Source organism: Urocitellus parryii, chromosome 2 (genome assembly GCF_045843805.1).
Source record: "Urocitellus parryii isolate mUroPar1 chromosome 2, mUroPar1.hap1, whole genome shotgun sequence".
NCBI lineage: Eukaryota > Metazoa > Chordata > Mammalia > Rodentia > Sciuridae > Urocitellus > Urocitellus parryii.
The window spans coordinates 84,670,027-84,693,870 of record NC_135532.1 but is presented as its reverse complement, the minus strand read 5'-3'; the positions used below and the strand labels follow the sequence as shown (position 1 = coordinate 84,693,870).

The following is a 23,844-nucleotide window of genomic DNA, read 5'->3' as shown; positions in this document are numbered from 1 at the left end:
TAATTTTATATCTGAGCCCACAATGTCAAGTTTTGCCAGTAGACGTTGTCTTTTCCACAAAGAAAACACTCTCACCACTATTGAGTGGATGTAATTTATCCACATCAGGTTATTCAAAGGATTTTTCATTATTATTAGCATTATTACTAACTATAGTATATTAGTATTAGTCATACTATTGTTATCAGGAATCTACATGGATGTGTATTGTTTTAGGAAAAAAGTATGTGCTATGAAATTCATATGCATATTGCTTTGAACTATTTCTATTAGTACTTTGGTGATAAAACTAATGTGTGGCTAACTATGGTAAGTAGATTAAAGTAGGGTTTAAGAGCTTATATTCTTACATACCACTCTTTTAAAAAGCATCGTCATAGAAACATGATTATGAATGTAAGGAGATGGTTTTACAATTAATTTGTTAGTCATGGGAAAAAGACATTAAATTTTAAGCCAACTCATTCTCTGTTCTATTTGTTTAGTAAGGAAGCTGTTGGTCATAATGTTTGTGTGCTAATTTTTGGGGAAAATTTAATTAAAAATGGAAAAAATAGAAATTAAAGTAATACATCATTTTTGTAAAAATAATAAAAACAATACAGAAATGTATGTAGTCTCTTCAACCCTCTTCCCTGTTTAAATTCCACTTTTATTTCCAATGGTAATCATTAATAATAGTTTGATGATACTTTTTAGATTTTAAAAGTTTCAATTATGAGCTTTTGTTTCTGGGAAAGTGGAGTAGACATACTTTTCCTGCTAAGTACAAATAATAATATTGGGCTTTATATTGAAAACAAACCTAGAACGACTCTGAAAGGCTGGGGGAAGGTGGCGACAGAGAACAACATGGTGGTGGGGTTCTTGGGTTTTTCTTTTACTTTATATATTTCAGGCTTGTAACTGAAGAAGAACAATGAACATAGACAACAAACAAACAAACAAACAAACAAACAAATCCTTAGCAAAAGCCTGCTATTTCTAGTCAAAAGACCAGGAAAGGGACAGCCTACCAAGATAGAATCTTGATATCTGGACTGTAGTGAAGCAGCCCAATTCTCCCAGGAGAGTGGTGTCCAAGAAGCTAAGTAGGAAGCCATGACTCTCATTCCCCTTGGTGGTAATGGGGGCCTTCCTGATTTTTAGTGGAAGTGGAGAGAGAGACCAAGTGGACAGCAGTAACAAGGCACTCCAACCCCTTCAAGTCAGGGAGGTGACCGAGAAGGCATGGATGAGTCTTGATGGGCTATAATGGAAAGGCCCCCTTCACCTATCAACAGAGGCCAGTACTTTCTCTTCCACTTTGCAATATTGAGGCTGTACCTGTTTCATGTGCTGGAGTAGTGTCAGGCAAAGATAACCAAAACAGGTTTAAGTAAGTTCCAGAGTTCTATTATATCATATCCTAAATGTCCAGGTTATTATTTTTAAAAATCACCATGATACCTCAAGCCAGGAAGTTCTGAAACTGAATAGGAAAAAAAGATGCCAACATCAAGACAATGGATGTATTAAAATTATTCGATAGAGAGTTTAAATCATCCATCAAAAAAAATTTTAATGAGTGATTACAAACATGCTTGAAACAAATAAAAACATAAAAGCTCTCCAGCTAAGAAACAAATTCTCAGCAAAGAAATAGAAGGTTTAAAGGACCAAATGGAAATCTTAGAAATTAGAAATACAATAACTAAAATTAAAAACAAACCGTAAGAGATGGGCTTAACAGCAGAATGGAAGGAATAGAAGAAAGAATCAGTAAACTGAAAGATAAAACAATAGAAATTACCCAATTTGAACATCAGAGAAAAAATACACTTCATAAAGTAAGCATGGCCTCAGGGACTTCTGGGAATTTAATTAAATAGCTAACTCTCATGTCACCAGAGCCTTGGAAGGAGGAGGAAAAAAAGAGTGGACAGAAAATTTTGCCAAAAATTTTGCCCAAAGATACAAACTACAGATTAAATAAGCTGACTGAACCAAAAAAGGCCCAAATGAATCTATATCAAAACACATTATAGTCAAACTTCTGAAAACAAAGAAAAATCTTGAAAGTAGTGAGGGAAAAATGACACTTTACCTCTGCAGGAAAGACAGTTTGATTAACAGCAGGTTTCTCACTAGAAAACCATCGAGACTGGAAGACAGTGGCACACATTTTTCAAGGCTTAAAGAGAAATGTCCCCTTCCAGAATTATAGCCAGCAGAAGTATCTTTAAAGAATGGGGGAGAGACTGGAGGGAAGCTAAAGCCTTTTCAAATGAAGACAAACTAAGATCTCTTTTAAAATAATGGTTAAATAAAGGTTTCAATTTAAAAACAATTTAAAGGAAGGTAAACAATTTAAAAAGTAACGTAAGTATGGAATAAGGAAGAAAGAAAATGGCAAGTAAAAATAAGGTTAAGTGTAATAGGCTTTATTTTTCGTGACTTTTTGAAATTGTTTGATAAATGAATGAAAAATTATAAAACTGATGTTCTAAATATATTTATGATATGTACCATATTGGAATAAACTAAAAGGTTGTAAAAGGAAGCAAAACTTCTATGTTTTATTCATACTTGTAAAATTATGATACAAATAGACTTTGAGAAGTTATATGTAAATTATGTAATACTTAAAAAAATCACTAAAAGAACTGTATGAAAAGATACACTAAAAATTCTATTTAAAAATAAAAATGGAATTCTAAAAACATTCAAGTAACACATAGGAAGTAAAGAAAACTACAAAAGTAAAAAATGGAGGAAATAAAAAATCAATAAGTATATTAAATGTAAATCATCTAATTAACCAATTAATCAACTAATTAATCTAATTAAAAGACACAGGCTGGCATAGTGGATAATGGTATGTTGTCTATGAGAAATCACTTTAAATATAATGGAATAGGTAGTTTAAGAGCAAAATAATGGAAAAAATATATAAAGCAAATTTGATAGAAGTCAGGAATGACTATATTCATATCAGATAAGGTAGTTTTTCTGATAAAAGAAAATTACCGGAGAAGCTCATTATATAATGATAAATGGATCACCCCACAAATAATACATATGATTCTAATTTTTATACATCAAAAATACAAAGTTGTGGGCTGGGGTTGTGGCTCAGCAATAGAGCACTCACCTAGCATATATGAGGCACATAAAAATAGACAAATAAAAAAAATTTAAAAAAATATAAAGTTGCAAAATGTGTGAGGCTAAACATTAATAAAAATTAACATAATTATATAAGTCCACAATTGTAGATTTCAATAACTCTCTTTCTCATCAACTGACAGAAAAAAAGAGAATCCTTGATTATATACAAGAACTCAACACCACAAAGTAAAAAGATCTACTGATAATTATGAAACAGTCACTAACAGAGTGTTTTAGAAATACACCCAACAACAGAGGATATACATTATTTTCAGGTGGCCAAGAAACACCAAAATAGACAATATTTGAGTCATAAATATAATAAGACAAAAATAATTAAAATCATACAGACTGTGTTTTCCAAACACAATGAGTACTATTAAAAATCAGTAACAGAACAATAACAGGAAAATCTACAAATGCTTGAAATATAAAGATCTCATTTCAATAAATACCTAAGTCAATAAATGTAATTCATTGCATAAATATAATCAAGGACAAAAAAATCACTTGATCATCTCAATAGATGTAGAAGACCTTTGGTAACATTCAAGACCCATTCATGTTATTAAAAAACCACTGAAGAAACTAGGGAAGGAAGGAATGTATCTCAAAGTCATAAAGGCTATACATGACAAACCCAAAGTCAACATCATACTGAAATTATTTCCTTTAAAATCAGGAATAAAAAAAGGATGTCCACTCTCAGTACTTCTATTCAATGTAGTTCTTGAAATTCTAGCTAGAGAAGATAAGGAAATTAAAAAGACACAAATAGAAAAGAAGAAGTCAAACTATCTCTTTTTGTTAATGACATGATTCTATAACATAAGGACTAAAAAAAAAGACTTCAAGATCTGAGAAACAAGTCAACAAAGTAGCACAATACAAGATCAATATACAAAATTTAATAGCTTTCTTCTACTCTAATAATAAATCTTCCAAACTATCTCATTTACAGTAACCTAAAAAAAAAGAAAGAAAAGCAAAAAAGCTTAGGAATAAGTCTAACTGAGGTAAAAGTCCTCTACAATGAAAACTATAGAACACTGAAGAAAAATAGATGGAAAGACCTATCGTGTTCATGAATAGGTATTAACAAAAGCAATCTACAGATTTAATGCAGTCTCCATCAAAATACCAATGATATTCTTCACAGAACTAGAAAAAAATCTAAAATTTATATGTAAAAAATAAAAGACCCAGAATAATCAAAACAATCCTGTGTAACAAAAGTGAGACTGAAGGCATCAGAATACCTGATCTCACATTATACTACAGAGCCATGGTAACCAAAACAGCATGGTATTGGTATCAAAACAGACATGAAGACCAATGGAATAGAGTAGAAGACACAGAGACAAATCCACTTAGAAACTGTCATCTGATACTTGACAAAGGTGCTGAAAGCATATGTTAGAAAAAAGATAATCTTTTTAAGAAATGGTGCCAGGAAAACTGGATGGATATCCACATGTAGGAGAATGAAACTAGATTCCCACCTCTCACCCTGTTCAAAAATCAATTCAAAGTGGATCCAAGACCTAGGAATCAGGCCAGAAACAGTGAAATTCCTAGAAGAAAACACAGTCAATACTCCCCATACTGGCACAGGAACCAACTTCTTGTTTATTTTAGTTTTTATTTGTTCTTTTTAGATATTTAGATATTCACGAGAGTAGAGTGTATTTTGACAAATTATACATATATGGAGTATAACTTCTCATTCTGTGGTTGTAAGGGGCTGACTTCTTTAATAAGATGCCTAAAACTCAATAAAGAAACAAAAAAAATCAATAAGTGGGATGGCATGAAGTTAAAAAGCTTCTGAACAGTCAAGAAAACAGAAGTGTGAAGAGAGATCCTACAGAATGGGACCAAAATCTTTGCCAGCTACTCCTTTGACAGGGGACTAATAACTGGGATATATGTAGAAATAAGTAGATCTATATCTATCTATTTAAAATTTATATTTTGAAGTTGGACATGATGGCACATGCTGTAATCCCAGTGACTCAGGAGACTGAAGCAGGAAAATCACAAGTTCAAGGCCAGCTTCAGTAAATTAGCAAGACTCTAAGAACTCAGTGAGAACCTATCTCAAAATAAATAAATAAATAAATAAATAAATAAATAAATAAATAAATAAATAAATAAATAGAACTTCAATCCTATGGACTGGGGGTGGGTACTTAAAAAACTTAGCTCCAAAAAACAAAACAAAACAAAAACCACCACACCACCAATAAATGAGCAAAAAATTTTAAAGAGATATTTCTCAAAAGAAGAAACACAAATGACCAACATTTCCTGCCCACATCCTGCATAGGTGATGGGAATGGAGTTCCTCTTGGTGGAATGGGCTGGCTGCGGAATAAAAGCTAAGAAAGGTAGGGCAGTGAAAAAAACCAATGGACACAGAAAGTAATTTTAAAAGCAGGACGGGCCAGCTGATATCTTACAGATTGCTCTTGCACACTAAAAAGAGCAAAATGGAGCTTGGGCTTGCTTTATTTATATCTGGGGAACATCAAAGGTTTTCCATGAAGTGTTCTTTGCCAAATAAGGTAGGAGGTGGGCTGTGAATGTCTACTCTCTGACTATCTAGAAAGAACAAATAAAAACTAAAATAAATAAGAAGTTGGTTCCTGTGCCAGTATGGGGAGTGTTGACTATGTGTTTTCTTCTAGGAATTTCACTGTTTCTGGCCTAATTCCTAGGTCTTGGATCCACTTTGAATTGATTTTTGAACAGGGTGAGAGGTGGGAATCTAGTTATGCCCAACTCTGGAGCTATGAGATTGGTCTTCCTAGTAGAATGGAGATAGAGGTCATGTGCCTTGGGCAACAATCCATTGCACATGGGCGAGAAGCCCGGATAGTTCCCAAGGAAGAACCCAAATCTCCATGGCTCCATAAGAAGTGAAGACCCTCAAGCAATTCACAGATGCCTAGGCAAGTTCAGCTTCCTTAGCAATCAGGGGGATGCAAATCAAAACTATACTAAGATTTCATTTTACCCCAGTTAGAATAGCAATCATCAAAAATATGAATGATGATAATTGCTGGTGAAATGTGGGGGGAAGATATACTCTTATACATTGTTGGTGGATCTGCAAATTAGTACAACCACTTTGGAAAGCAGATTCCTAAAACAAAACAAAACAAAAAGCCATATAACCTAGCTATCTCACTCTTTAGTATTTATCTGAAAGAATTAAAATCAGCATACTATAGTGATACAATCACTTCTACATTTATGGCAGCACAATCCACAATAATGAAGTTATGAAACCAGCCCAGATGCCCATTGATGGATGAATGGATAAAGAAAATGTAGTAATATACACAATAGAGTTTTACTCATTTAAAAAGAAAAAATGAAATTTTGGCATTTGCTGGTAAATAGATAGAAGTGGAAAATATTATGCTAAGTGAAATATCAGTCCCAGAAAGTCAAGGGTTGAATGTTTTCTCTTAGATGTGGAAGCTAGAGAGGAAAAAGGAATAAAAGGAGTTTTCATGAAAATAGAAGGAAGATCAGTAGAGTAGGAGTGGTAACCAAGGCAAAGGACAGAAGGGAAAGAAAACAGGAAGGACTGGGGAATGAAGCTGACCAAATTATCCTATGTGCTTGTATGAATATATCCCAGTGCATTCCAATTTTATATAAAACTATAATGCACCAATTTAAAAAATAAATAGAAGGAAGACAAATAAAGTAGAAGGAGATCAGGGGAAATGAAGGGGGGGAGAGAAAGAAGGTTTACTGGGGATTGAAAGAGCAAACGATGCCATATGCATTTATAAATATATCAGATATGAACTCTATTGTTTTTTATAACTATAATGCCATAATAAATTTTTAAAAAATTGTTTAAAAATCCAAGCATGTATATTTTAAAGAAATTAAGAGAATGATATGTGTTAAGAGAAATTAAATATATATGTGTCAAGAGATAAGAATCTATGTGTTTGGTGCTGGAAAAAACTGGATATCCATATGTATATATAGGAATGACCTATCAACCTACACAAAAGTCCAATCAAAGTGAATCAAAGACTTAGGAATTAGATAGGAAAGTTTGCAAATGCTAGAAGAAAATATAGGGCCAACACTCCATCATATAGGTGCAGGCACTGACCTAAATTCAAGAAATAAAATCAAGATAGATAAGTGGGATGGCATCAAGTTTAAAAGTTTCTGTGCAGCAAAGGAAAAAATTAAGAGCATGAAGGGAGAGCTTACAGAATGGAAGAAAATCTCTGCCAGCTTCTCCTCTGACAAGGTATTAATATGCAGACTATATAAATAATTCAAAAAACTTAATACCCCGAAAACAAAACAAACAGTCCAATTAATAAGTAGGCAAAAGAACTAAAATTACATTCCTCAAAAGAAGAAATTCAAATGTCCAACAAATATACAAAAAATCGAACATTTTTAGCAAAGAGAAATGAAAATTAAAACTACACAAAGATTTCATCCCACTTTATTCAGAATGGCAATTATCAAGAATACAAATAAAAATAAGTACTAGAGAGGATGAGAGAGGAAAGATACACTCATACACTCTTGGTGAGGCTGCAAAAATTAGTACAACCACTCTGGAAAGTTGTATGGTGATTCCTTAAAAGACTAAGAATGGAACTATCATATGACCCAGCTATCCCACTCCTTGGCATTTATCCAAAAGAACTGAAATCAGCAGATAGTAGTGACAAGTCACTTCAGTGTTTACAGCAGCACAATCACAACAGCCAAGTCATGAAAACAGCCCAGATGCCTATTAATATATGGATGAATAAAGAAAATAGGTATATATACACAATGAGTTTTACTTATCCACAAAGAATAATGAAATTGTATCATGCTAAGTGAAATAAGACAGACTCAAAAATTCCATTCTCTCACATGTAAAAGCTAGAGAAAAATAAGAGAAAGAGGGTATCTTTATTAGATATCATAAAGATATAGGGAAGATCAGTGGAGTATTAGAAGGAAATTAAGAGGGAGAGAGGAAGGAAGGGAAAGGGGAGGAAAAATGTAATGAATTCAACAAAATCACATATGTACATATATAAATATATCACAGGGGAATTTCATTTTTTTGTGCATGTAGAAAGCACCAATAATAAATAAATAAGTAAAAGGCAGATCCATAGGGTAGAGAGGAAGGAGAATAGGGAAAGGGATGAGGGGAGGAATAGGGGAAGGGAATCAGTCCTGAAATGGAGTAAATCAAACTCCATGTATATATGATTTTGTCAAAATGAACCCCAATACTATGTGTAACTATAATGCTCTAATAAAAAGACTATATATATGTTAAGAGAAATCAAGAGAATACATACATATACATTTTTTTCTTTAAAACAAAAACAAGCTACGGACTTGGAAAAAAATATTTGCAAACCACATATCTGACAAATTATTGTTACCTATAATATGTAAATAATCTCAAAATTGAACAAAAATCAAAGCATATAGAAACTAGGTGAAAGACATGAGGAGACATTTAACTAAACAGGATATACAAATGGCAAATAAGTCCATGAAAATATTTTCTATAACATTAGCTAGTCTTTAAGAAAATACAATTAAAACAACAGTGAAACAGTGAAATACCCATCAGAACAACCAAAATAAAAAAGTAGTTGTGACGTTAAACACTGGTGAGGATGCATAAAACTATACCATTCATTCATTGCTGGTGGGGAATATATAATGGCACAGCTACTTTGGGAAACAATTTCTAGGTTTGATATGGAGTTAGAAATGTACCTAGCATATGACTCAGCAATTGTACTCCTAGGGATTTATCCCAGGGAAATGAAAGCTCACATCCACAAAAAAAGCTATGTACAAATATTTATAGCAGTTTTATCTGCAATAGCCACATGTTCACTTATATGTGAACGGTTAAACTAATTGTGACACATTGATACTTATTTTTGCATCTTGATCTTACCATCAACTTATTAAACTCTCATATTTTTATGATCTTAAAATATAATGTGTAGGCTTTTCTAATAGTCAATTATTTTTCTAAAAGTAGGGTGATCATTTTTTCATCAGTTTTACATATTTACACAGTAGAAAGGAGAGTATTAGAATAGAGTTTGAGGTTTTAATGCTTTCTAGAAATTTAACATAAAATTTACCACCTTGTAAATTCTATTACTACTTCCTTTTTTAAAAAAAAATGTGGAGTCATTTTTGACATTTCCTTTCCAATAAAAATTCCTCATCACTTCCCCCCCCCCATTTCATTTCATTGCCTAAAAGTCCAGACAATTAAAAATAAATCTCATGTTAATACTGGTGACTTCTTATTTCTTCTGACTAATGAAATTCTATCATTTCATAGTCAGGCATGATAGTTGCTTTCATGCTTTGGTAGATATCCTCTACCATCATGGGGAAGATGCTTTAACTCGAAGTTTACTAAGAAACTTTTTCTACAATCCATGTTAAAGTTTTTACTAATTTTTTAGCATCTATCAATGGGATGATACCTTTTCTTATATAATTCATTAATTGTATGCTTGAGAATCCGTTTTTGAATTTTCAGGAAGTACATGTTTTTCTCTTCTGGGAACTGTTTGTTAATGTTTTTGTTCCTTTTTCTATTGGGATATTTATAGAATTTCTTTATTTTTCATATTTATTCTTTGTCAGTTATACATATTACATATGTCTTCTTCTAGTTGTTAACTTGTTCCGAAACATTCTTTAAGGTGTCTCCTGATAAACAGAAATTCATGTGGGTTTATATCATGTGTATATGCCTCAAAATATTTGTATTACATTTTACATTTGTTTGACGTTTGGAAAATTATAACATTTTAGAATTAAAAGTCTTTCATTTTAAATAGTTAAATTTATCAGCTGTCTTCTTGTATCTTTCAATTCTGTTGACAAGATGGATGACAGTTTGATTCTATCTCTTGATGTTGACTTTATTCTTTTCTCTATGGAAGGTTGAGATCTTTTGGGGATAAAGTTCAATGATGCTCCATTTCCTAACTCTGGACCAGAAGTATCATCATCCTCTAGGATCTGTTAGAAATCCAAATTGTGCCACTCAACCTTAGACCCACTAAATAAAAATACTCTGGGGATGAATTCCGCAAACTTTATTTTCACCAGATGTCATAGGATGAATCTGATGCATACAAAAGTTTTGAACCCCTGTTCTAGATTCTTGTTACTCAAAATATGATCCATAATTTAGCATTGTTTTAGTTAGCTTTTTGTTGATCAAAAGACCTAACAAGAACCATTTAGAAGAGGAATAGTTTATGTTGGCTCAAGGTTTCAAGAGTTTCAGTTTATGGTCAACCAACTCCATAGTTCCAGGCCCAAGGTAAGGCACAACATCATGGAGGAAGGGTGGGGCAGAGAAAAAACAGCTCAGGACAGGCAAACAGGAAGCAGCAAGAAGTCTTCTCACAAAGGACAAAACATAAACCCCAAAGCACACACTCCCAGTGACCTACTTCCTTAGCCACACCCTACCTATTGTTATTGCCCTGTTAACTAACATCAGTGGATTAATTCACTGATTAGGTTATAACTCTCATAATCTGATCATTTCATCTCTGAAAATTCTTGTGTTGTTTCTCATGTGTGTTTTGGGGAGACAACTCATATTTAAACCATAACAAGCATCATCAGCTACATACATAAATGTATCAAACATTGTACGGTGTTAGATTATGATGGTTGAACTTTAAAAAGTGAAGTTTTCAGTAGAGAATAAAATTTGACTTTCCACCTATTTCAATTTTATTAAAATTATTTGTAAAATTTCACTTTGTCAAAGTCTTCTAGAAAAGTCTATATTAAAATTTGGTTGGGTATTTTAACATTCTTAGTTGATTTTCATCATCATCTTTTACTAACTATTGGAGACTTGAAGCTTTGCCAGTATATCAAACTTTTATTTTTATTTTTCTCATTCTGTTTTTTAAAAATAGGCATCATTAGAAGTTGCTGGAATAATAAAGGAAGGACAATTGGTAAACCTAGATGGAAAAATTGAATGTGAAGAACCTGATCGTCAGTTTAATAACTTTGTTGGAACCTTGTATTTAAGGGGTAAAAGGTATCATTTTTCTCTTCTCAAGTATATTTTCTCCCTCTTCTGGAGCACAGTTTGTTGCAGCAGTTTCTGTTCTGTCCACTAATAACATTTGAAAGCATTATAATTATTTACATTTTCCTTGACTTTGAAATACCCTGAAGCTCCTGTGAAAACATTGAAAATAAGGAAACGATTCAGCATTTTCTTAATCAGGATACCTGTGTTAGTCAACTTCATGTTACTGTAATAAAATACCTGAAACAATTAACTTGTAAAAAAGAAAAAGTTTATTATGGCTCATAGTTCTAGCCCAAGATTGGGTAGACTTTTGGTCTCTGGCAAGGGTGACATATCATGGAGGGAGTGAATGGCAGAGAAAATTGCTTATGTCATGAGCCAGGAAACAGAGAACAAAGTTAGGAAGAGTTAAGTTCCCACTATTGCTTCCATAAGCCTCCAGTGACTTAAAGACTTTCCACCAACCCCCACTTTCTATAGGTTCCAACATCTCCCAATAGCACCACCCTGAGGATTAAGGCTTTAACACATGGTCATTTGGGGAACATTATTCATATTTAAACAATAGCAACCAATAAATACTACGGATAGAGAAATCAACTCCAAGTTACCTTTGGCTATAAGCACTGAGCATTATCACATGGAGTAAATCAGTGAGAAGAACACGGTTTTGAAAGTGACCAAGGATAAGCCAAATGGACTTGGTTTGATCATAACAGAGAGGTCTTCTTTACTGTTGCTCCAGTCCTATGCACTTCGTAGACTTTTTAGGAACATATTTTATATGGCGGGTCAATCTAGTGCTGGAGGTAAGGAGGACAAGTAAATATAAAACAGGATGAACCTGTTTTCTGTGCTCTGAATTACCCCATGCAATCCCTTCTATAGGTTACTGAATTGATACATAGGCATTGGTCTACAAAACGTTCTCGGACAATTTTTTTTAAAGCTGTGATTTTTTTTATTATTTCTTACATGACAATAGTAGAGTACATTACATTCATAATTTTTTTTGCATTACAATTCTTAATACACCTTTATACCACAATTTATCAAATCTCTGTTTATATATATGATATGTTGACATCAAATTCACACCTTCATACATGAATTTTGTATAAAGATGATCGTCTCTTTCCACTATCCCCTTCTCCCTCCCTTTCCTTCCCACCCCTATTTCCTATCTAGAGGAATTTTCACCCATGCTCTCCCTCCCTACCCCACTTTGAGTCGCTCTCCCCATTATATCAGAGAAAACATTCAGCATTTTTTGGGGATTGGCTAACTTCACTTAGCATAATCTTCTCTAATGCCATTCATTTCCCTGCAAATGCCATGATCTTATTCATTTTTAGTGCAGAGTAATATTCCATTGTGTATAAATGCCACATTTTTTTATCCATTCATCCACTGAAGGACATCTAGGTTGGCTCCACAGTTTAACTATTGTGAATTGTGCTGCTATAAACATTGATGTGGCTGTGTCACTGTAGTATGCTGTTTTTAGGTCCCTTGGGTATAGTGCAAGAAGAGGAATAGCTGAGTCAAATGGTGGTTCCATTCCCAGCGTATCAAGGAATCTCCATACTGCTTTCCAAATTGGCTGCATTAATTTGCAGTCCCACCAGCAATGTATGATATGAGTGTATCTTTTTTCCCCACATCCTTGCCAATACCTGTTGTTGTTTGTCTTCATAATGGCTGCCATTCTTACTTGGGTGAGATGATATATTAGAGTAGTTTTGATTTGCATTTCTCTGACTGCTAGAGATGATGAGTATTTTTTCGTGTATTTGTTGACTGATTGTATATCCTCCTCTGAGAAGTGTCTGTTCAGGTCTCAGGCCCATTTATTGATTGGATTATTTGCTTTTTTTTGGGTGCTTATCTTGTTGAGCTCTTTATATACCCTAGATATTAGAGCTCTATCTGATGTGTGAGGGATAAAAAATTGTTCCCAGGATGTAGGCTCTCTGTTCACCTCACAGATTATTTCTTTTGCTGAGAAGAAACTTTTTAGTTTGCATCAATCCCATTAGTTGATGCTTGGTTTTAATTCTTGCGCTATAGGAGTCTTATTAAGGAAGTTGGGGCCTAACCCCACATGATGAAGATTAGGGCCTACTTTTTCTTCTATTAGATGCAGAGTCTCTGGTTTAATTCCTAGGTCCTTGACCCATTTTGAGTTAACTTTTGTGCATGGTGAGAGATGGGGATTCAGTTTCATTTTGTTGCATATGGATTTCCAGGTTTCCCCAGTACCATTTGTTGAAGATGCTATCCTTTCTCCAGTGCATGCTTTCAGCACCTTTGTCTAATATAAGGTAGTTGTAATTTTGTGGGTTAGTCTCTGTGTCCTCTATTCTGTACCATTGGTCTACCAACCTGTTCTGGTGCCAGTACCTTGCTGTTTTTGTTACTATTTCTCTGTAGTATAGTTTAAGGTCTAGTATAGTGATACCACCTGTTTCATTCTTCCTGCTTAGAATTGCTTTAGCTGTTCTGGGTCTGTTATTTTTCCAAATTTTATAAGCACTCTAGGCATAAGAGATAGTTTCTATCTAAAATTTATAATCATCATGACTTTGGAATGGTGAGCAGTAGACACCAAAGAAAATTTTTTTTCATGCTCTTTTAGAAATAGGTGACTATATAAAGAAACATCTATTTTATTGTCGTTTGCTTCCAGAGTTGAAGTTGCCAAAAAGAAATATATGTAAGGTGAAGGCTGGTTTTAAATTCTGTGTCACTGAAGCCAGATATCAGTCAAGAACAATTTAGAGGAAGGAAAGTTTGTTGGGGGTTTATGGTTTCAAAGGCCTCAGTTCAAATATGGCCAACTCCATGGCTTGGGGCCTGAGGTGAAGCTATGCATCACAGGGTGAGGTCCTAGGGCAGGAAAGCATCTCAGTTCATGGCATGGTCAGGAAGGGGAGAGAGAGAGAGAGAGAGAGAGAGAGAGAGAGAGAGAGAGAGAGAGAGAGAGAGAGACCCCACAGGGAAGATGAGCCCTTTTGGGGTACACCTTCAGTGACCCACCTTCTCCAACTGTAAAGGATCACCTGTGGAGACAACCTGTGAGGAGGAGCACAAAAGGACAGACAGACACAGCAGACAGACAGGAGGAGCAGAGAGGAGTGAAGGGGTGAAGAAGAAGTGACCATGACTGTATTCTAACTAGCGTTTCTTTAACCCGAGTGCCAGCTAACTGAGATAAGGTCCAGGTTAATACAGACACAGAGCCCCTTCTCTCCAAGGACAGGGTTAAGGAAACTAGGTAGTGCCTGCACAATTGTCTTATTACCTCACAGGGAGGAGGCTGGGCCTTCCAATCCTGGGAATCAGGGCTCCAGTTACCTCCTGGGAGTTTGCTCACTGGGGGAATGCTCCCCTGTCTATTTCCATGGTCTGAATACCTACATCCAACCAGATCCCACCCGACAACAGTTACTACCCAGTCTATTCAAACTCAGGTGGATTAGGCTACAATTCTCACAATCCAATAATTTCACCTCTGAACATTCCTGCATTAACACAGGAGCTTTGGAGGAACACCTTCTATCCAAACCATAACAAGGCCTATGCTTTGTTATCACACTGTGAGAAAAGGACTTCTTTGGTACTTTATAAATGCTCTTTCTTATTTTTAGTCCTATTTCAGTTGGTCCCGACCAGATGTTGCTGAGAGGTACCCAGCTGAAAAATACACAGTGGATCATTGGTGTAGTCATTTACACTGGATTTGAAACCAAATTGATGCAGGTAAAATAGTCTGTGATGACAAATTTTCTGATTCTGGATGTTTCCTTCTGATTATATGAAGTGAGGGAGTTTAGTATATATCTTTTGAACTCAGGAGGCTCATTTCTCTTTATTACTCTGAAATTTAAAGTCAGGTTCACATTATACCTCTCATTTTAGATATTTCTTCAGCTTTTCAAAATTATTTCTTACCAGATATTTATTACCAAATTGCAATTATCTTGTTTTTACAGTATAATTCTGTGTGTGTGTGTGTATGTTTGTGTTTGTGTATATGTGTGTATTTTGTTCTTTGGATATATGTGCATGTGTGCCTGCTGTGTGAGCATCAATAAATGTGCTATTGTGCAGAATTCCGTCAAATCACCTCTCAAGAGATCACAGGTTGAGAAAGTAACCAACATGCAGATCCTCATTTTGTTGCTACTACTCTTTGGGATATCTGCAGTGAGCTGTGTGGGAGCCACAATCTGGAACAAAATGTACCTGGAAAACATTTGGTACATGGGAATTAGTGGTAAGTGTTTAAGAGTTCAAGAAGCTGCCACTTTGGGAAGTTATGCTTTTAAAATAGGGACTTTAAAGACTTGTTTCCCTGCTTTTGTTTAAAAGGGTCCTCCCTTATTCTAACAATTTTGGCTGGTGTCATTTTTTTTTTTTTTTGGAGAAAGTGATTGTAAATTAGTACTAGAAACAATGTTCCCTTCTTAAAAATTTTAAATCTTTATTTATTTTTTAAACCTTTATTTTTAATTGAGAAATAATTGCCTTTATATATGCAGTGCAATATGATTTTTGACATGTATACATTGTAGAATAATGTAATTAAGCTAACTTTTATATCCTTAACCTCACATACTATTTTCTTGTTCTGAAAACATTTAAAAGCTTCTCTTTTGGCAATTTTCAAATACACAGAGCATTAGTATTAATGATGGTCATCACTGTACAATCAATCTCCTGATTAACTGAAACTTTATACTCTTTAACACAGACCTCCATTATGTCATTCTCCCTATCTCCCAGACCCTGGAAACCACCATTCTACTCTCTATGTCAATGACTGATGTTTTAGATTCTAAACATAAGAGTGCTGCAGTATTTGCCCTTTTGTGATTGACTTATTTCACTTAACACAATAGCCTTCAACTTCATCAATGTTTTTACAAATGACAATATTGCTTTATATTTTAAGGCCAAATAGTATTTCTCCTGTGCATGTGTGTGTGTGTGTGTGTGTGTGTGTGTGTGTGTCTCATATTTTCTTTATCAATTCTTTGCTTGAAGGACACTTAGGTTGATGCCGAACCCTGGCTTTTGTAACTCTACTGCAAAAAAACGCAAGAGGGCCTTATCTCTTTCACACACTAATTCCTTTCCTTTGAGTATATACCCAGTGGAGGAACTGTTTGATCATATGATAGCTCTAGTTTTAATATTTTGAGGAAACACCATAGCATTTTCCAAAATGGTTGTGCTAATTTACATACCCCCTAATGGTGTACAAGGGTTCCCTTTTCTATCATTCCTTGATACTACTTGTTATTCTTTTATAAAAGTCATTCTACCAGGTGTAGTATATAAACTCATTGTGGTTTTAATTTACATTTTCCTGATCATTAGTGATACTGAGCATTTTTTCGCATACCTATTTGCCATTATATGTCTTCTTTTGAGAAATGTCTGTTTATGGCCTTTGCCCATTTTTTAATTGGGTTGCTTTCTTGCTGTTGGGTTTTTGAATTCTCTCTATATTGTCAATATTAGTCAATTATAAGACATATGGTTTAAGATTGTTTAAACATTATTAGGACAATTACACATAGTTATGGCATTCCAAAATACAGGAGAGAGATAGGACTCAGGGAAGAAGCACAAGAATGTGAGCCAGACACACAAGGGTCCAAGTCTTTAGCTCTAACACTTAGTGACTATAAGAATTTTCATGAGGCTTTTCCTTCACTAGGCCTTGCTTCCTTCATGTGAAAATGGGAATAATACCTACCTCATCAGGTTAATACAGTTTTGTGTGTGATGTACATTGATGAGAAAATGAGGACAGTGGGCATTGAATGGGGGGGGATTCATTTATTAAATCAATTTGCTGTAAGTAAAGTATTTTTAAAATTTTTAAATTTGTTCTTTTTAGTTATATATGACAGTAGAATGTATTTTGACATATCATACATACATGGAGTACTCATTCTTGTGGTTGTACATGATGTGGAGTTACACTGGTCATGTATTCATATATGAACATAGGAAAATCGTGTCTGATTCGTCCTACAGTCTTAAAGTGAACTAGTATATGGCATTAAAAGTTCAGCATTTTTTTAATTAATGTATTTCTATGTTTCAGAGTAAAGCATTATATACTTTCTGCTTTTATAATCTGTCTTTGAGGATCTTGAACTATTTTAACCTCCCTTATGTAGACCTGTTTGGGAGCATTTTAGGAATAAAGAAACTAAGTTATAAACTCTGTAGATAGCATCAAAACCTGAGGCAGGTTTATTCTTGAGCCATGGGGATTTCCAGATGTTCCCTGTCCAATTTTGGTTTTCAATGTTATAGATTTTAGATTACTTTCAAAAGGCAATCTGGATTTAAATTTCCTTCTTCAATTTGCTCTAACAGAAGAGAGTTAATATTATCTGTATTAGTCAGCTTTCCATTACTGTAATAAAATTCCCCAAATAATTAACATGTAAAGAGAAAAGGTTTATTTTGGCTCACTGTTTTAGTGGTTCCAGTTGGCTTTGTTGTTTTAAGGTAACATTTCATGGTAGAGCAAAGCTGCTTACATTTAGAGACAGGGAGCAAAGAGATGATGGAGGGGACTAGGGGTCCCACAGTTCCCCTTGGAGGTATGTATCCAATGACCTAAGAACTTCCCGTCAGTACCCCCCACCTTTAATGTTTCCACCATTAACCAAAAAGTTCACCCTTGGGCCTTTAACGTATGGGCTTTTGGTGGACATGCTACATCCAAACTATGACATCATCTTATTTTGGACATAAAAAAATAAGTTTATATTCAAACTGAACAAAAGTTACTGATATTTTGGTTTCTATAAAATTTGTCAAGGTTGGTATGCCATATAAATAACCTCCTCTTCCCTTTTCTGTCAGACTTCTTTTTTTGTTTGTTTTCATAATACATTTTTTTAGTTGTAGGTGGACATGATATCTTTATTTATTTTTATGTGGTTCTGAGGATCGAACTCAGTGCCTCATATGTGCAAGGCAGGAACTCTACCACTGAGCTACAGCCCCAGCTCTCTGCAGACTTCCTGAAAGAGGAAATGACTCTTATTGTTTCTATTTCCTGGTCACTATAGTGCCCACATAAAAAGTAGTTATGTACACATGACACTGACTTCAGTGGCATTCTGTTGCCTACACTGGATTGGCATATCACTGCTTGTACCTGTGAGTGGTTTTATTGACATAGCCATGCCTACTTGTTTTTGCATTGTCTGAGGCTATTTTAATGTCACAATGGCAGAGCTGGGTAGTTGCAAAGGAGATCCTCTATCTGTTACTAAAAATATTTCCTGCTTCCTGGCATACAGGGTCAAGTTAAGCCTCCTCCAGTATGCCAATACCAGGACCTTTATTATCTTATCCATTCCTATGGTATGATATACTCCTACTTCCTCCTCAGGGCCTAAACTCCATCAACAAAGCGCTGCTTGCTTTTTGGTATCTTGCAGGAACCTTACATTAACTGGCTGTTGATACCTCTAGGCCTTTTGTCCCATGCTCCTTTGGGCCTCAAATTCACCTCTGGTCCCTTTCACCTGAACACCTAACACTGCTCAATGAGGCCAGGATGAGGCGGTATCTTCTCTTGTGGCATTTCATGACTTACTTCTCCCAGACTTTTTACTTAGGAGTTCTATTTGGTTCTATTATAATATTCATAATAGAATTCATTCCATTTCCATGTTTCATGATTATTGTTTATTTGCCCCTCAACCCTAGATTGTGAATTTTTTATGTATGTCGTTTAAAAAATGTTTTTATTAGTACATTATAGTTGTATACAATAGTGAGGTTCATTTTGACATAGCTAAACATGCATGGAATATCATTTGCTTTATTTTAGTCCCTGGTACGTCTCTCTTCACCGCCCTCTTTACTCTTCCTGTTTCCCTTCTTCTATGCTCCTGATCTTTCTCCTAGTTATTTATTTTTTAAAAATATATTTTAGTTGTTGATATACCTTTATTTTATGTATGTATTTATATGTGGTGCTGAGAATCAAACTCAGAGCGTCACACATGCTAGTCAAGTGCTCCACCACTGAGCACTCTACCACTGAGTGCTCCAGCCCAATTTATTGTTTTTTAATTAATGCTTTATAGATATACACAATGATGAAATTCACTGTGTTATATTCAATGTACATAGCAAAAATTGGTCAATTTCATTCCACTGTGCCCCCTTTCCGCATTCCTTCTCCCTTCTCCTCAATCTTTTTTTTACTCCATAGTTTGCTCTTCTTTTTTCATAGAAATCCCCACACTTTTTGTTCCATTTATTTATTTTATTGGTTCTTTTTATTTATACAAGACAGTAGAATACATTTTGACATAATTATACAAGCATGGAATATATCTTGTTCTAATTCAGACCCAAGTGCCTCTCCTGAACAGACACTTCACAGAAGAGGAGATACAAATGCTCAACAAATATATGAAAGAATGTTCAATTTGAAAATGCAAATTAAGTGAGATTCCATCTGAATCCAGTCTGAATGACAACAATCAAGAATACAACAATAAATATTGATGAGGATGTGGAAAAAAAGGGCACACTCATACATTGCTGGTGGGACTCAAATTGGTGGCACCACTCTGGAAAGCAGTATGGAGATTCCTCAAAAAATTAAATATGAAACCACCATTTGACCTTGGTTATATTACTCCTTAGTATAAATCTGAAGGTATAAATGTATACTACAGTGATGCAGCCACATCAATGTTTATAGCAGCTCAAGTAACAATAGCTAAGCTATGGAACTAAACTAGGTGTCTTTCAACAGATGAGTGGGTAAAGAAAACTGGGTATATATGCTCTAGAGAATATTACTCAGCCATAAAGAAGAATGACTTTATGTCATTTTGCCAGTCAATGGTTGGATCTGGAGCCTATCATGCTAAGTGAAATAAGCCAGTCTCACAAAAGTAAAGGTCAAATGTTCTCTCTGATATATGGATGCTAACACACAATGGGGGTGGGGTTCTGACTACAATTGTGGGGCCTGTGAATGAAGGTTCTCTGTAGGTGGCCTGTGGGATAGAAACCTCCATGTGGATGATGGAGATCACTGGGATACCTTTCTTGTGACTTGGGGAGATTGACAGTTGACCGTCATTTTTCTGAACTCCTACACGGCTGGCAGTTTTGGATTTGCTGAGTGCCCACTCCCCTCTGCTTGGAGTTTTTTTGTAGTGGCTCTAGCTAGACACTTGGCCTTTGTCTGCAATGTGGAGCCTTTGGGTGCGGACTTTCTGTGGACACACTGGCGTGGAAGGTTCCACCACGGCTGAGGCAGATGACTGGCATTTTACCTATCAGTGTGATGGAGTTAGGGTGTCAGCCCGTCGTTGCCTCAACTCCTGTGGAGGCTGTTGGGCAGCACTGGGTTGGGTTTAGCACTCCCTGGGCGTGATTTGTTGTCAGGTCAGCTCCACTCCACTTCCCTTGTCCACAGTGAAGGGGAGGGGTTTTGGCAGCATTCAACTAATAAAGATCTCTCTGCACTTCCGGATGGATTACTCAGACAAGACCATTCAGAACCTTTCCCTGTGGTTTTATTTGTAGGTGAGGAGAAGCTGTATGGGTTTACTTTCCTCTAGGGAGACTGGCTAGCTGTGGACTTTACAGAACGATTGCCCTGCCCCAGCACGACTTTTAGCTCACACTCTGTGATCCCCTTCACTCTTTGCTGCCTCTGTCCCATTTTGACTTGGTTTCATTTTCTTTCCAACTTTGTTAAGGAAGTAAATTTATGGGCTTTTCCTTTTCTTCTTTGTCTCTTTGTTAAAACTCCCTTCTGAGTTTGGGTCAAGGACTTCTGTCCTTATTTCCTGCTCTGGTAACCAAATCCCAAGTCCCTCCAAATCTCAAGATGTCCAATATTGAGTTTTAGAGTGTTTACTCTGTTGCTCATCATTCTTATGAGTTGGTCTTTCACTACATGTTTTTCTGGGCTATGGCTGATCAAGAGTTGCTGCCAGGATTTGCTCTGCCTTCTTCTCTCTAGATTATGCATTTTTAAAAAATATATATATTTTTAGTTGTCAATGAACCTTTTTTTTTTTTTAAATTTACTTATATGTGGTGCTGAGGATCGAACCCAGTGCCTCACAAATTCCAGGCAAGTATGCTACTGGTGAGCCACAGCCTCAGCCCTAGATTATGCATTTTTGAGGATAGGAATCATTGTACCCTGAAGTTCAAGAACATTTTTTTAATAACAGAAACTCAGTAATTAATTGACTAACTATAAGAAATAATTTTTGAGTTGACATAAAACTTTATAATGTTCTAGTCCAATTTCTTGACTTACTGCTGCGAAACTCAGATTCCATATGGCAACCAAAAACTACAGATGTAGTGAGTGGCATATTTGGAAAAAGAACCTAGAATTGGTTCCAGACTATATCAATATGCCCAGGATACCCTAGTTCAAAAGAAGAGGACACTTGTTGGATTAAAATTATAACTGCACTTTCAATAATTAATAAACTTGGCAAAACACTGAAAGTTTTGTCTTGGTTTCTCTGTCAATAAAATGGTCATAGTAAAATATCTACCTCTAGTTTTCTTAAAAGACTGATTTACAAATCTAAGGTAAATATAACAGTATAATCATGGCAAATAAGGAAATGTTAGTAAACTTGAGGTCATAGAGTTTGAAAAGATGTGACTTACTTTCAAGTTGATGTAATTTAGAAATCTAGATTTTGCTCCAATTGTCCTACATTACCAGTATGTTTCTCTAAAAGAAAAAAAAAGGAATACAAGATTTTTAACTTACAAGTTAAAATAATTATTTAATTTTATTCAATTATATGAATTTGTGTTCAGCAAAATGTAACACTTCTACAAAATAATTTGGCTATCTCTTTTCAGTTATACCCCATACCCCATGTAACACAGATATATAAACAAAATATAAGATTGAGATGCAAGTTTTCAGAAAAATATATATAATTCAGTGTGTACATATCCCCTGAACACCTTCAAAATATTTTAAAGTCACTTTCTCTGAAATTAGGTTGAATTTCTTATTGGAAAATTACTGTCTCAAACACACAAATGTCTCTTGAAAATATGAGAATATGTACAGATTTTACAAAGCCTCCCATTTACCTCTTTTTTGGCCTTCACTACTTTTGTTAAATTTTAAAAAGTATAATATAAGTACCTATTTATATGCTCATGTTTTAGTTTCCTTAACTAAAGTGAAGTCTGTCTCTGACTTCACACCCACTGTTACTTCCAGCTACAATGTCCTCCTCATTCTCTTCCTCTTATCTCCTGCATTTAGCAAACTTCCTTCTCCTTCAAACTTCGCTCATCTCCTTTTCTGAGATGTTCCTGTCTGAGATGCTGGCCCTTTTCTTTATGTGATTGTCACCATGCTCAATGTTCTGTGCCACCATGGAATTCCTCACACCATCTTCCCTGACCTGGCTTTCTTCCTCAGGCCACATCCTGAACTCCCTGAGAGCAGGGTGATCTCGAATCTCCGTGCTTCCCATACTCGTCATGCATGGCTGCTATTTGATTAATTTTCATAAAAATATTCATTTTGGGGTCCACTTTTAATCATGATTTTCATGGAAAAATTCCACAATTCTAATAAAGTGGTAATTGAAATGAGGATAAATGAAACCATTGTCTGAAGCTGTGACATAGTTCTGCTGATTTTCTCCACAGGTATCACCCCACACAACCATGTGTTTGATATACTGGTATTCATTATCTTGTACCATAACCTTGTTCCCATCAGTCTGCTGTTAACTCTGGAAACTGTGAAATTCATTCAGGCCCAGTTTATAAACTGGGTGAGTATTAAAATCCGAAATTTAAACAAAAATTCTCTCTTGAGCCATGGCTTTTATTTGATATCAAAGAACTAATGTCATTGAGTCCTTGTGACAGGGCTAGTATAGCCACTGGGCCAGGGACGCTTTCAACAGAAAGACAAGCACTGGTGTCAACCTGGCTCAGTAATGCTGGGACCTTTGTGTTAATCTTGAGGACATCATTTTTTTTCATACCTTTTTTTTTTTTCTAACTGTTGAAACAGGTTTAAGAGATAGTGGCTTGGTAGTGAGTATGGAAAGATAGTTAATCTAATAAAATTCAAAATACTCAACAGTGAAGGAGGCTTACAGATCATGGCCAGAATGATAGATTCTTGGCAATCATTCCAGAATCACTTCAAATTAATTAAAAGTTTTTTAGGTTGTCAGTCATGTATTGACATTAATATTTAATGAATTGGGGACTAAACTAATTTAACAGTTTGAATGGGGCTATAATTTTTAATTATTATCTTTGAGTATTTGTCTTTGAAATAAAATTATTTCTAAATGTTGCATATTTAAAAAATCTTCTTACTGTGCCATTGGATGGCAATAATTTGAAGAACATTTTGTTGTTGTTGTTGATGTTATCTTTTGGTGGTGCTGCCATCAAACCCAGGATCTCATCGTGCTAGGTAAGGGTTCCACTACTGAGCTACACACCTCCAGCCAGAGAGTAATATTTTAACAGCCAAGAAGTGAGACAAAGTGCTTTCA

The 23,844-nt window shown here is 35.0% G+C and overlaps 1 protein-coding gene across 1 annotated transcript in view; it reads left to right on the top strand.

Moving 5' to 3' along the window:
• Nucleotides 1–23,844, top strand: part of LOC113199600 (phospholipid-transporting ATPase IB-like) — a 165,202-nt gene that overhangs the window by 11,632 nt on the left and 129,726 nt on the right. Inside the window, exons 6-9 of the mRNA XM_077795482.1 lie at nucleotides 11,133–11,260; nucleotides 14,908–15,019; nucleotides 15,371–15,536; nucleotides 22,976–23,103. Coding sequence (XP_077651608.1) covers nucleotides 11,133–11,260; nucleotides 14,908–15,019; nucleotides 15,371–15,536; nucleotides 22,976–23,103 — 534 coding nt within the window. The remainder of the gene's footprint in view (nucleotides 1–11,132; nucleotides 11,261–14,907; nucleotides 15,020–15,370; nucleotides 15,537–22,975; nucleotides 23,104–23,844) is intronic.